The 14,583-nt window shown below is 43.0% G+C and overlaps 1 protein-coding gene across 2 annotated transcripts in view; it reads left to right on the top strand.

Moving 5' to 3' along the window:
* Positions 1-14,583, top strand: part of LOC138472414 (polyunsaturated fatty acid 5-lipoxygenase-like) — a 1,363,458-nt gene that overhangs the window by 287,813 nt on the left and 1,061,062 nt on the right. For both annotated transcript variants that reach the window (XM_069610559.1, XM_069610560.1), the window contains exon 5: positions 14,116-14,222. In XM_069610559.1, coding sequence (XP_069466660.1) covers positions 14,116-14,222 — 107 coding nt within the window. The remainder of the gene's footprint in view (positions 1-14,115; positions 14,223-14,583) is intronic.

Below are 14,583 nucleotides of genomic sequence, written 5' to 3'. Positions count from 1 at the left end.
TTTGGTGGCCACAAGTTAAGTGCTATCTGAACTATTTGCAATCATGCACAGTGTGTGCACATGTAGAAAATACAGGACAGGTCCCAACTGGATTGCTTCAGCCACTGCCCACTCCTAATAAACCTTGAACAAATGTTTTAATGTACTTTATTTTACAATTGCCCAATTGATAGGTTTATTACACAGTTTTGGTAGCGTGGATTCACTTACTAAATTAGTACACTTCATACAATTACATAGACTTTTAGTAGGTAAGGGGTTCTCACTTTATTTGCAAATTGTTTAATTCCTTGTGGATAGCGCTCAGCGCGCAATGTAACACATTTTCAGCATACCATTCACAGTCATATGGGCAAATGGTGTGACTTAACACATCTTTGAAACAGTTTCTGTAGTGTTTGGTCACAAAATATCAGGATGACTCGACTATATTGATACCACTATCAGAATGTGCTTACATTAATATGTGGCAGTCCTGTGCAAAAATGTTCTCCGTATTTTTTTGGCAAAATAAATTGCAAAATATTTACTGGATTGCCAAGGACCACACCAGTGAAAGTCATTACTGAATGCTTGAAGTGCATACAGAGACAATACAGGAAGTGACAAATCATCTGAGAGACTTACATAAAATAACTTTCCAGATAAGAAGAGAACCATTATGATTGGGTATTACATTGGATAATTAGTATGGCTAAACACATTTTTTGAAGATCCCTAGCTTCCTTTCCAAATGTGTCCCGAGTTTTGTGGTATCTTTGAGGTAATACAGATGAATAACCCATTTGTGGTCAAACTAAAGCTGCCCAGTAAATGGAACGGGAAGCCTATTTTCCACATATCTCTACCGAAATTGCTAGTCTCCACTTGGCAGTTCAAACATCCACCAGTGCTGAAGGACAAATAGGACTCTTGACTCCAGAAGGGTTAATGTACAATTGAAATACTTTTTAGAATGGGTGGGCTATGAACCAGAAATACATTTTGTGGGAATCAGCATGCTTCATACATGCATCTACATTAGCTACACAGTTCCATGGCAAAAGTCCTCTCAAACTCACTCTGGAAATTGAGAGTTGTAAAGGGAGGGTTCTGTTAGGAACATGGGTAATAGGCAGAAAGCTGGGAAGGTTTTGAATCAATGGCGATGGATAAATATATGGAGATTGAGAAGGTAAATCAGGCCAAACCTAGCTATACCCAGATCCACAGGAAGCAGGTGATTCCCTTCCATGAGTGTCTTCGGGAACTACGCAGTGATTGAGTAGAAATAGGAACAGAAGTGCTTCTGGGTCAAGGAGAAGGTACCTTTATAAGTAGAGAAACCACTAATATGGTTGTCAGGCAATGGTTTATCCTGCATGACTTGGTTGGTGTGTTTCATGTGAAGATTCCCTTTTGGAGGATTTTTGTTTAAGGACTTTGTTCTTGGTTTTTCAGTCCCTGGATTCTGTTATGTGTGCTTGACACCTTTCCATTTAATCACTTCTCCTCCATTCCCGCCTTTCCTTTGGGGACATTAAGACATACAGTGTCTCACCCTATGGCCATTCACCATGCATGTCTGCCGTTTGTCCCACGCAACTCTATTTGAAGCGATTTGCCCGGCTTTTCCCTCTCTCTCACACTGCCAGTAGCAGACTGATCATTCCAAATATTCCACCCTCCCTGTCACCATGCCAATCACTATTGTGCTATGTGGCACTCTCATCCCCTGCTAAGGAGTCTTAACAGACAACACAAGAACGGCCCCTTCTCCTCTTAGAAGTAAGGTGACTAGCCAGATTACTGCTCCTGTACTTCTTCTTCCTTTTCTGCTGGATCCATCCTTTGCTTGTTGCTTTTCTATCCCGAAAGCACCATTATTATTCTTCATTTTTGTAATATGGGGCTATTTTCTGTCCTCATTGGGAGATGTTTTTTCTACAGTACCTGAGTTCGCCTCCACTGAACTTGAGTCAGCCAGAAGGAGGTGTGGATGTCTCCAAGACTGGTAAGGGGGACTCTCATTATTAGGATAACACTTGGGGGATGGAGAGGGAAGGTTGCTGCCCATTTGATAGACATGGATTGTCTCCCTTTGTCTTCAAGGATCCTAGTTCTCTTGTCATTTGCCAGGCGTGGACATCCGCTGACAGGCCTTCCTTTGGCTAACCCATTGCATGCCAACACTCTATACTTCTGCTTCATGTTGCAAAGGGAGCGTGATGATGGAGCTTGAGGGTAGACTGTAATTGGCCAGGGATGCTCCAAGAAAGCCTCAATCAGGTGATATCGTCAGAATGAAATCAGTAAGCAATGAAACAATATGGGACACATTCGCACACATCTCAAAGCTGAAGCAAGCCAGCCCTTCCAATAAATAAATGTAAAATTGATGGAAATATGGGACATAAATATGGATGCTAAAGAATTGTGGGATGTTTTAACTAACCATGACTTGAAACCATTAGCAGTAGCTTCCTCTCACAACTGTGATCATTGCCTTGATCTACTGTTATGTAGCGGAGATAGTGTAAAATTGACAGGTACTTTGCCCGTATCCTGGTCGGACCATGCTGCAAGGATGTTTACGCTCAATCAGACAGAGAAGGGGTTTCTGGGACAAATAATCCTACCCATGTCCAATATTAGAAACCTAAAGATATGCTTAACATTCCGGGCAGTGAGCTAAAATATGAATTAGAATCAATGGATTCCTCATGGCCTTGTGAAGTCTTCTTTGATAACGGTGCTGAGATTATGGGCAATATCTGCAATAGAGTAGTTCCACTCAAACAGGGAAAACCAAAAAGAATTTCAAAACCCTGGTTTATGCAGGATGTTTTCCCCCTTCGTCAACACCATAGAGCAATAGAAAAAAAGTGGAGATAGAATGTAACTTCCACTTATGCAGGGACGATAAAAGTGGCGCAAGTGGAGTATAAAAAAGCAATTTTTAAAGCGAAATCTCAGTTCCTGACCAAGAAAATTGAGGGGTCTATAAATCAACCAAGAGAACTCTTTGCAACTATTGCTAACTTTGTAAAACCAAAATGTGTATTCTCCGCCATGTAACCCTCTATGAGCCAGGCTAATGTTTTCAATTCATTCTTTCACAGAAGGATTGCGCTGATTCAGGAAAATATTACACAATCATCCCTGATCGGAAGATGCAGTGTTGTGATTGCTGGGAAATATGAAGCCCACTAGTGATACACTCTTCTCTATACCAGCAGGCATAGCAAAATGGCTTTCTGTTGACATATCTCCTTTTTTGACACAGTTTATTAATAAATTATTATCATCTGGTTCAAGTAGCTGCGATGCTAAAGAAGTCTGTGGTCACCCCCTCTTTAAAAAAAAAACAAAGTTAGACCCCAAAGATTTGCAGAACTACCAGCCAGTGGCAGGGCTACCATGGCCTGGAAATTCTTTAGAGAGGATTGTAACATTTCAGTTACAGGACTATGTGGATAGGGAATCCCTGTTGGACCCCTTTCAGTCCAGTTTCCAACCAGGCTTCGGAACCGAGACGGCACTGATGGCAGTGTGGGATGACCTCCTTGAAGTGACAAATCAGGGAGAGTTATCCTTACTGGTCATGTTGGATCTCTCTGGGGGGGTCGATACGGTAGATCACCATATCTTGCTTGGATGCCTCAGGGAGAACGGAAACATCTGTGACAGGCACTGAGTTGGTTCAAGTCCTTTTTGTCAGACCGGGAACAACGGGTCCGACTGGTTGGGTTTCTTTCAAATTCCCTGCCACATGATTGTTGTGTCCCGCAGGGATCCTCACTCTCCCCCCTTATCTTTAATGTGTATCTTAGGCCACTAGGCCGTTTTGACCACCCTGCACCTCCTGAGAAAGGCTCTCCCATTTATCCCGTCCAAGGACCACGCTGTGGTGGTGGGAACCTTGGTGAATTCACATTTGGATTATTGTAATGGGCTGCTGGCAGGCATCCCATCTACACAATTCCAGAGATGACAAAGAGCCCAAAATCTGTCTGTTAGACTGATCTTTAAAGTAATGAAATCCTCCCCGATCTCAAGCCTGCATCGATTCTTATGGTGAAGGATCGTTTTGATTTTAAGGTTCCCTGTCTGGTGTTTAAATGTGCGAATAGGTTGGCCCTCAGCATCTTTCAGAAAATATATCTCAGTACCAACCAACTCAACAGTTGCGGTGCTGTGATAAATTGTTGTTGCAAATCCCCCCTAAAATTGTGTATTTAGGGGTGATTGTAAGTTTGCAATATATGGCCCAAAGCTATGGAACAAGCTTCCATTGGAAATTTGGGCCATGAAAACCCTCAGTTCTTTTCGCAAAGCTTTAAAGACCCATTTGTTTAAGTAACTGTGGGAGAATGGTGTCAATGTTCCTCAGTACTAGGGTCTGGAATCTGGTGGAAATGGGTTTTTTCTTGCATTCTTCACTTGAGTGTATTTGGGTTTTAATCTGCGCCCAGATACGATTTGGTTCATCCGCTCTATGTAAATGACGCAAAATCGTAAAATCAAAAATCAAAACATAAGGGATCAAGTTAAACAGCTTGCAACTCATCAAGTAAAGAAGAGGTGCAATGCAGTGATGTTGTTGGCATACACGGCTGGCCGCCGCTACACCATTTGTCATGGTAAAAGTGTTGGCATCCCAAAACCGGGCACTACCCAATGCATCTTGGGCAACCAGAGAACTAGCCAAGGTTTCAGGCAAAGAACTAGCCCAAGTCAACAATGTGGCCTGAGTCTTCAACTACTTGACACTGGATACCATTCTCGCGGAGCCTTCCATCAGTTGCCTCAGGGATTGATTCTGTAATGCAGTAGCTACTACTTTCTTCTTTAAGTCTTGGAGCATGTGGCCTAAATAGGGTCGCGAGAGTGGCTTGTGCGAGACAGATGTGGTATCAAGAGAGACACAGTCTCAAAAGTTTGAAAACCTTTATTGAAAACCTTTTTTGGGGTGATGTAATACCTAACTGGCCCTAGCTCTAAGGGGATTGTTCCCTCAACTGATGTTTCTAAGGGCTGTTGATGCCCGTAAGCACAAAGCTGAAATCCGTCTGTGTCACAACCTATTCTTGCCTCACTCTTATATAACATGTGTTCGTAACGGGAAAATTGTGGCTCAAAAAAAAGAAATACAAACCAAGACTGGTTTCAGGTAGCCTTACCATCAGGTGTAGTTCTGCCAGTTATAAAAATAGTTAAGCGCAACAGAGCTGCCCTTGAAACCTTCCACGTAGGGCTCTTGTAGCCAGTCATTAAAGTTCTCAATGTCCCTGCGTCTCTTGGGGTTCCTTTCCCCAAGCTTAGATCCTTCCAGTTCCAAACAAAAAAAAGACACTGTTTCTGTTTAGGCCTCTCAGGTTTACCTTCCCCAAGTCTAGGCCTTTCTTGCAAAGTTCAAAATGTTTCTGTGGGCCTCTCTGTGTTCCCTTACCAAGCTTAGGCCCCTCTGGTTTCAAACAAAGGTTTACCCTGTCAGGATGTACCTTTCAACACATATGGCCTCATCACGAGTTGGGCAGTAGCCCTTAAATGTGGCGGTAACGGTGTTACCACCACATTTACCGCTCCACCCAATCTAGAGTCCGGCATGTGGACCCCCAGCTCAAAGCTGGGGGTAAACACACAGTAATTACACCAAAAAATCCCCATTGGACCTAATGGGGAATAGGAAGTAATGTTTAGTGGCCAACCCGTGATCCGGCTAACGCAAATAAAGTTGGGTGGTATCCCAGTCTGGATACTGCCCAACTCGTGATGCGGCCCATTGTCCTTTCAAGTGTCAGAGACTTTAGAAAACGCTGGGCTTTTGCTCCTCCCCTGCATGACCACTCTGACTTCTGACCCCTCTCTTTACATCTTGTATCTATCTTCTGGCACCTTTTCCCTCTGGTGCCTTTTCCACTCCGCTCTTGTTTCTCTTTCACCTCTCTTTACACTTTGCTGTGCACACTAGCACCCCCTCTTCTCTTTATTGTGCCTCTTGCACACTCTTTTTGCTTTGCTGTGCCCCTGCACACTCTTCTCACTTGAGCCTGCCCCCTTGGACCTTCCTTTTTCTACTTTCTGGTCGCTCGTACCCTCTTTCCTGCTTCAGGTCGCTCCCACCCTCTTTTGCTGCTTTCTCTTTGCTTTGCACTTTCTTTAAATTCACTCTTTCTGTCTTTCTATTGTCTTTGCGCCACCAGTTCACTGTTTCTCTGAGTTTCCTTGCTTCCTTTCTGCTTTCCGATTAACGCCCTGCTTGAATCTTTCATTACTTTTGCTCCCACTCCAGCCACCTGCACGCTACTGAGTTTCTCTCTTTCTGTGTGAAACTAACCTGGTAGTACAGTGCTGGCAAGCAGGTCCTTGTCGTCTACAGGTTGAGGTCTGGGTCTTACCACCTTCCCCTCAGACACCCCTGGGACCGGCACATGTCCCAGGAGAACAAGCACTGGCCTGGCATGGCCAGCAGCTGGCAGCACGCCTCACTCCGGCACCCTGGAGACACGGCTCCCGCGCCACACTGCAACCCTTCTGACACACTGGGTCAGCGTCTTGGCGTCCAGCTCTCCTCTGGATCTTCCTGGCTTCTCTGGTTGTTGCCACCTGCTTTCTGGCTTCCACATTCCAACCAGCAGTCTCAACTTGCTCTTCGTCTTTGGCAAAACCACACCTTTTATACCCTAACTGAGAACCAAGTGGAGTCTGGTGTGCATGGTAAAGGGGAAATGCCTGACCTTGTCTGACTATATTCATGGGACAGTCTAGTGGTGAAATGTAGTAGGCCTGTTCATGTCTCCCAATTTCATTCCTATGGGTAATCCTTACCATTCTCTTTCGCCTTTTCCTCGTCCCAGTAGTTGCTGCAAATGGGGGGGGGGATGGAATGGTATTGGAAGTATCCCATAAAAAGAAAGAGGGTTTTGATGTAAAATGGAAAAAGGGGGAATACCATGTCTCCCCTTTAGGCATTCTCCTCCCATTCCCCAGTGACCCTCCACTCAAGTGATCCTCCCTCACTTGTCAACCCCCAGGGTTAGGATCCAAACGCGATGGCCCTTCCCTGGCCACCTGAATGAAGGATCCTGGGGCAGTAGGTGTGAGAAAACCGGCAGGTTTCTAACACTTGGCTTCTATAGCAGTTCAGGCAGAACATACCTTGTGGGCCTTTCAAGCTATCAGTGTTCATGGATTCCAGAGGTTTGCAGAAGGTGCTTGGCTTGGATCATTCATCCACTTAGCTGCATCTACATGCCCTGAATGCTTGTGCTTTTCACTTCAGGGAAAACAAATTGATACCCTCCAGAGACCTGCGCCCTGCCTCCAGAGACCTGCACATTATCTTCAGAGATCTTCGCCTTCGTGGATCTTCATCATTCTACTGGATCCATCCTGCCAGATATCGTGTGGCCTTCCCTGTCAGTCATTGCACTATCATGACGCCACGTCAATCAGGGAAGTGCTGTCCGTGGCGTTGGGAGCTAGTCCAGCCCCTACCTGCTTCAACTATCATTGAGGGTGTTGTGTCGGGGCCCGTGTCGCTAGACCATCACGTTTATGTTTGGAGACAGACTGGCTACCTCTTCACGTCATTCACCATGAACATCAGGTATGCAGCGCCCACAGGACCCTTCCTTTAACAATATCTAATGTTTCAGTTGAACAGTGTTAAACATTTGTTCTGTATCTATGAACAGCCTCTGAGAATATGTGCTGTTGCTCTTTCTTACCCTCCTTCATTTTTCTCTTCAAATAGATATACTTTAGGAGAAGCATTTGGCTATCAGGGGCTAAGTTCTGAATTCCATACATGTAGACACTATCTTGGAACAGTGGGGCCTATGACTTACTGTTCAGGAAATTCTTTGATCAAAGCCTCCATACCCTGTGACTTCATCAAATAGTGTGAAATGATGAAAGCATATTTAACTAGAAAATGTTTTGAAGGAAACCCCAGCTAACATGTTTTCAACAGTCCCTTCACCGTCCCAAATCATGCACTTCCACCATCTCCCTGAGCTCCATCTCTGGCAACTCTGACACTTATTGGCAGTAGTTCATCACACGCACATGTACTCATTTTTGCTGGTGACTTTTGCATTTGGCTTTCCATGGTGCAGTTTAATTGATTAAAAAAAACATTTTACCTTTCTCATGTGTGTTCCTTTTCTAACAGAATTAATTATCCTATAAAGCTATATCCTGCTGGTTCAATATTTAGATTAGCTGATGAGCAACCTTTACCCTCAATTGAAACATTGTTTCTTGGTTTCTACTTGAAGAAAAATACTCCTTGTATTAATTTCTTTCCAGAGGATACTGTAGCCATTCTGGTTAATCTGTAGATCTAGAACTCCTCAAAGCACAGTAGGGCAAATGGTTGGTTGCATTACAAGCCTGTGGAATTAGACATTCCCTATGTCCCCGAATAGACTGATAAATTAACGTCTGACCATAGGTACAGCTTGTCTGCTATCTAATTCACGTATGAAGGGCAACTGAGTGCAGTTATATTCAGGTTCTGTGATCCTCTTCAGTTACTGAAATCACTGGGACATAATTTACAATATAGGTTTAAGTGTGACATCACTGGCAACAAGGCTAACTTGACTTTTCTATGATATTGTTGGTATATATTTGGTTTCTTCAACTCCCTGCATCCCATCTTCCACATTATTTGCCAACAATCAACAGCAAGCACGAGATGAAGAGGGGAGCTATGGGGAAATCACGCAAAGCAAAGCATGCTTAACAAATGTCACAATATCAACATTATGTGCTGGATCCATATGGAAAATGAAAATTCACCTTTGGTGTAATGACTGATAACTTTATCAAACTTTTATGACTGTCTTTCGGTAATATGTAGTCTAACCTCTCCATGCATAAACCAACTCATATGGCCTCTTCAAATCCCCTAAATTAGAAGGTTTGCCACACATGCTATATTCCCCCACCGCCGCAGTTGTCAGATGGTTCATTATTTCATCGTACAGTAAGTTGAGGTGTCCTCCTATTATTAGTAGTGCCCCTCCCTAAATGACAACCTCTTCTATTGCTTATCTAAGGAAATCTGCTTGTCCTTATTTGGGTGCACAACAAGAGTATAACATCATCTCCCTCCCTTTAACAGTGCCACTCACCATCAAATATTGACCCTTTGATAGAGATCCTATTTTGATAAAAGTATTCCTTCCCCCCCTTTTTCTTGGGCCCATTCCCCAAAACATCTGTCCCAGCTGAGGGTTGACAATTTTCTTTTCTGCTCCTAATTTATAATGAGATTCCTGTACAATAGTGCATCAAGGCGACCTCTCCTGAATTCTCTCACAAACAGAGAGCGTATCGACAGAGTTGAGCCCCTTAACATTAAGGGTTACTAACACCCACCCACCTGGGTCCTTTTCTGATCCCATTTGTTTCTCATCCATCTGACACTGGTTGCAGTAACCCCATATTATATAGTTTCCCCCCCATGTTGTGCTCCAGAACTCTTGACAATGCTAGTACATCATGCTCGTTGAGATTCCCCCATCCACTCCAATACCCTTTTATGATCTCTCCTTCCCACCCAATGTTTTATTTCCTTCTCACCCTTTTAAAATTCTTAACCTCTAAAACCTTAGTCATAGTTCCACACTCTCCTAATCGAGGAACTTAGATTGCTTCTCCCTTCTCCTTCCTGCATCTAAAACCACAAGCTTCTATTTTTTACCTCCTTAACCTCTAGAGAATCAGAGATCTTCAAACACTAGCGGACCGCTGGAACCTAAGTGCCCTCTCTTTTGTAATTTTCCTCTCCCCAATTGTCAACAATGTGCATCTCTCTTCCTTATTACAGGAACACATTAATATAATTCTACCCCTAAATATGGCACTTCTCCTTTTGTGACATCTTCCCAGGCAGTAGTACAATTCCCTATTCAACCATCTCCATCTTTTTCTCTTCACCTTTATAAAAGCTTTGACAGACACTTCGATTCATCACCTCCGTCCGGCCTCTCAGTATGGCGATTATGAAATATTCTTAGTTCCAGTATGAGTCTTCTTCCTCTTCACAGCATGCTTAGTTTCTTGAATTTTCTGGTATTAGCCACTTTATTCCATTTTTTAAAAAATGTGGTTACTGGTCAACACTGCCTGCTCCTCCTGGTGTTCACCTTATATTTCTCCCACTGTATCTTAAAAAGGTGCTTGCGTAATCTGCTTAATATCTTTCGCCTCTGTTATTCGCACGATACAAGAAATTAAGATGAGATGGAATTTGTTTACATCATTGGAAGAGTAACTGAGGTTGTGTCAATTAACTTATAGTGAATGTGGGGTCACTAGAGGATATGTAAGTCTGAATATATTAATGACACTGCACCATCAGTAGAACAGTCTTTGTGAAAACAGGATGGTCCAATATAATATGTAAAGTGGGTCATAAGGACGTTATACCCCAATAAATACAATGATTGCATGCTTTCTTTGAGGTTGTAAAATAACAATTTCATAGGAAACATGCACCAATTTCACCACTTTAAAATGGAGGAACTAAGGTAGGAGAAGTCTTAGGCCCGAATCAGTTCCTTGTTTATGTTTGTCAAGTAGTCAGAAAGACAGAAGGTCAACATGTTGAAATATTTATTGCCTACATATAACAACTAAATTATTTTAAGAGTATGATATGCTTTGAAATAGTGGAGGATAATTAGCCAAGAAAACAAACAGAACATAATTAGAATCAAAACTATCTAAAACTGAATAGGCATATATAGGAGTTTTGCCCGCTCAAGATAGAGGAGCCAAAGTAGAAATACTAGAAGTCCAACTAGTCCTTGCTTCATGTTTATAACATGTGTATGTAATGGTATTCCAATATCGTGCCATCAATGAAAGGGAGCCCAAAACCATGCGGTTATCACACAGTGTGGTTTGACTCACTCAAGAGTAAGGTAATTGCATCAGTGGTAATTGGGCTATTACAATAGTTCCCTGTTAGCCCAATGGAACAGATCAAAACAACAGTGTGTTATTAAATAGGTTATTTTCATTTTAAAAAATGACCATTTTAAGTGCTATGTCAAGGATAACTAAAGGTTCGGAGTAATGTCCCAGAAAAATAAGAATTGTTTATAAACTGAAGGGTTGGATTAACGCTCCTAAAAATAAGAATTGCTTATAAATAATACATATATGTATTCAAACTGTTATCTCCTCCTCCAGTTGTAGGTTATCAGTTTTAACTCTGTAGCCGCTGTGACTCGGGGTAACGCAGTCTGGTACACTGAGTCAATATAATTAGTAGATCGAAGGGCTTTCTTCGGAAAGCGTTTACTGTGTCTCATTGGGGCCAACAGGCTGGTGGAATCCCAATCCCTTCTCATCATCTCTCTGGGATGCACATCAGGTAGCGGCTGGACGTGCCCAGCCCTTAGGGGCTCGCTCCCCCCCCCTATGAAGATGAGAATTCAGATAAGTCACCACACTCCGCACCTTAAACGTGCAAATTTTACTTAGAGTCCTGCCACTCCTCCTTACCCCCACCCCACTCCATCTAAAAAGTGCAAACAATAGTTGAGCTCCTGCTGCTTGAGCCATCTTTCCTAACGCTTTGCTCATGGTATGAGAGCACTTGCTTAATCAAAGCAAATAGGGCTTCATTTCCTCGTTTACCTTGTGGTTGCTGTGCCCGAGCAATAAAGGTCAACTCATAGGAGGGCTGGCATTAGAATAGCTTAGCACAATGTTAATTAGAATAATGGAAGGTCCACCCAGCAATGTTATGAATATATACTCTTTATCAATGTATTTCAGGAAAGGGGTTGGGAGAAAACAGATATGAAACAAGATGAGTTGGGAAAGTCATTGGTTGCCTTTAAAAGATTCACCAAAGGATTAGAGGTCCCTGCAGAGCCAGCAGGGTTACATGCTATGACTCAGATTTGTATTTGGAAGGGAATTCATTATACTACACAGTGCACTCTGTAACGTTACCCTGAATGTGCATGTTACTGCTCTCTGCAGAGAGTGCCAGTTCCTGGGCATCCTGTGTTTAGGTGACCTATCTCTTCATTGCCATGCTTCTGCAGGGCACCAGGTACTAGGCTACCAGATTTGTTTCAGTGCACGTCACTTCTTTCGTAATTATATGCCACAGTCACCTCTGATATTTGCTTGACCTCCGCTTCTTCATGCAGGATATGCACAGAGCCAGCAGCATGGCTCTCAGAGAGCAAAGATTATTTCCGCTAGTGACTCAGCCATGCCCACCATGTTAAGAGAAGAGAGAACCAAGCATGGCCTATCTCTGGTTAAGGTTAATGTTAAGAAGGTAGAGAAGACTAATTTTTGAAAACACTAGTAGAGATTTTTCAGGAGCATTATTAAGAGGGTGGAGCCCATTATGGATTCTGCACAAGTCTTACTCCTATTGCTTCTTTTTGGTTCTACGGGACTAATTCCTAGGATTGACAAAGTATTGGTGCAGATCCTCAAGAAATAAGGGACTCCAGGAGATGAGAGAGGTTTAAGCTACCAAAGACAGGGTTATATCCATTCAAACATGTGTTGGCCACCTGGTTAGTTGGTGCCACCACATTCAAAGATTCTAAGGGGTCTTCTCAGACTTGGATGTGCATTTGAAGTTGATTCCAGACATGATTCAAGCAGCAAGCAATATCTGATTCTGGGAACTGTAGCCCTTGTTCTCGGAGGCAGGAAGAGGTCATGACCATATATGTCAATTTCCCAGACCGCTGACTTACTCTTACATGGCAGAATGATGGCTGTGGACTGGTACTGGATTTAAGCAGGGGTTCCCACTGGAGACACCCCAAGGCTGTACTCCACCAGAATCATATACCAATGGATGGTCATACAGGGAACAAGCAACCTTTTGGTGTCCCTAACCCTACAAGGTTCAAGAGCTTGGAGTGCCCATTTTTAATTATATCGCTGATGGGGCCTTTGATGAGGATTTAAAAGGGAAACATTGGTGTACCAGCAGGAAAACAATCAGAAATGCTGGGTCCGGGTAATAAAGGTGCAGTTGAGTACTTTTGGCCTACCATCTGCAACCTTCTCCCCTTCCTTCATGCTTTTTTTTCTATCCCTTGCCCTCACTGCAAAATCAAGTCACCAGCCTCCTACTATCCTACAATACCTTAGCTCTTCATTAACTTCATTCTCCCCCACGCTGGTGTCTCCGCTCCAAAAGAGACTGTTTGGGCAGCACCATGCTCGTCAGCAGGGTTTGCACTGTATCGGATATGCAAAGCACAGCTCGCTCAGGATGCCTGTGGGACCAAGGCCACACTCTGCAGAATTGCTGTTGCAAACAAATGACTGGCTGCTGAGAATGGCACTGCTTCCGGCTACTACCGCTAGTACTGAGAACAACAGAAGGTAGAGTGAGAGGATTATCCACTGCTGTGATATCACAGCCATAAATGTAAATGATGTTATCCACAGATGTGATGAATACCTGGTATTGGGTTTAGCTGTTGTATTTAAGGTCTTCTAGTGAAAGCCAAGCACAAAATGTAAAAGGAATCTGTAAAGTGGCACAGACACCAATCTATGTTAGCCTTGGAACACACCCTGTATAACAACGACTGGTACATTCTTTCCGACCAGCACTACTGATAGAGCGACATGATGAAAGAAGAAAATATAGGGGATTAAAGAGGGAGATGAATATCGCAGCCAGATGAGCCTTGATAAAGGATCAAGATGCGCAGCGAAACGTGTCAGCAGTTGTGCTGGTGTGCACGTATTAGCAATTTGTAATTTGACTATGTTGTGATGCATTATTTTGTATTTTATAAGACTTAGGGCCTTCAAATTGCAACTGATTGGAGTATGACGGCTGGATGTTTCTCAACATTTTAACACAGCACTGTTTCAGCTTCTACTCAGTGTGCCGCTGTTTGAATGGATTGGTTTATGACAAAACCAGGCAAAGATTAACTGTTGTGTGCCATACCTATTGCTTTCCAAAAACTAACCATTGTGCACTCAACCCGGAAACAAAGCACACATATTCCACAGTTTCCAATACTCTCGAATAGACAGTGGATGCACTGATGATAAAGCTATTGATTGTAATTCTAAATATAACTTAGGCTGCTGTTTTGTGTATCTTAGGCTGACGAATCTCAAACTAAATCAATTTGTTAACATGTTTACATCTTCATGGACTGACTTTGAAGATTTTAAGAAGATTTTTGTCACTATCAGCAACACAGTCTCAGGTACGTGATGCAGTTATTGATGCGAATCACATAATTTATTGTTGCTCAAAGACAGCATCTAAGCTATTGGGAGTAAGGTTGAACCACAAATCCAACACTGTGTAAAGGCACATCGCTGAAGAGCGAAACATTTCTGCATGTAGACTCAAGGACTGATGTGTAACTGATTGGGGAATAGCTGCTGCTATGTCTTGTCACCCCTAGTGTCCCCACAACAAATGTTCACGTCTCAAAGTACAAAGTGATGATACCCCGCGGAGAGGACTTGCACTCTACATATAAATACCAGGGGACAGGTGAATGTGGAGGGGCTTTATGATGTCTAGATGTCTTGGGTATTTAATTTTGAGTGGGAGTTGTT

The sequence above is a fragment of the Ambystoma mexicanum genome, chromosome 8 (genome assembly GCF_040938575.1).
Source record: "Ambystoma mexicanum isolate Mex_15411 chromosome 8, UKY_AmexF1_1, whole genome shotgun sequence".
Classification (NCBI taxonomy): Eukaryota; Metazoa; Chordata; class Amphibia; order Caudata; family Ambystomatidae; genus Ambystoma; species Ambystoma mexicanum.
The sequence above is the reverse complement of the archived record's forward strand: the minus strand, read 5'-3'. Positions and strand labels throughout refer to the sequence as shown.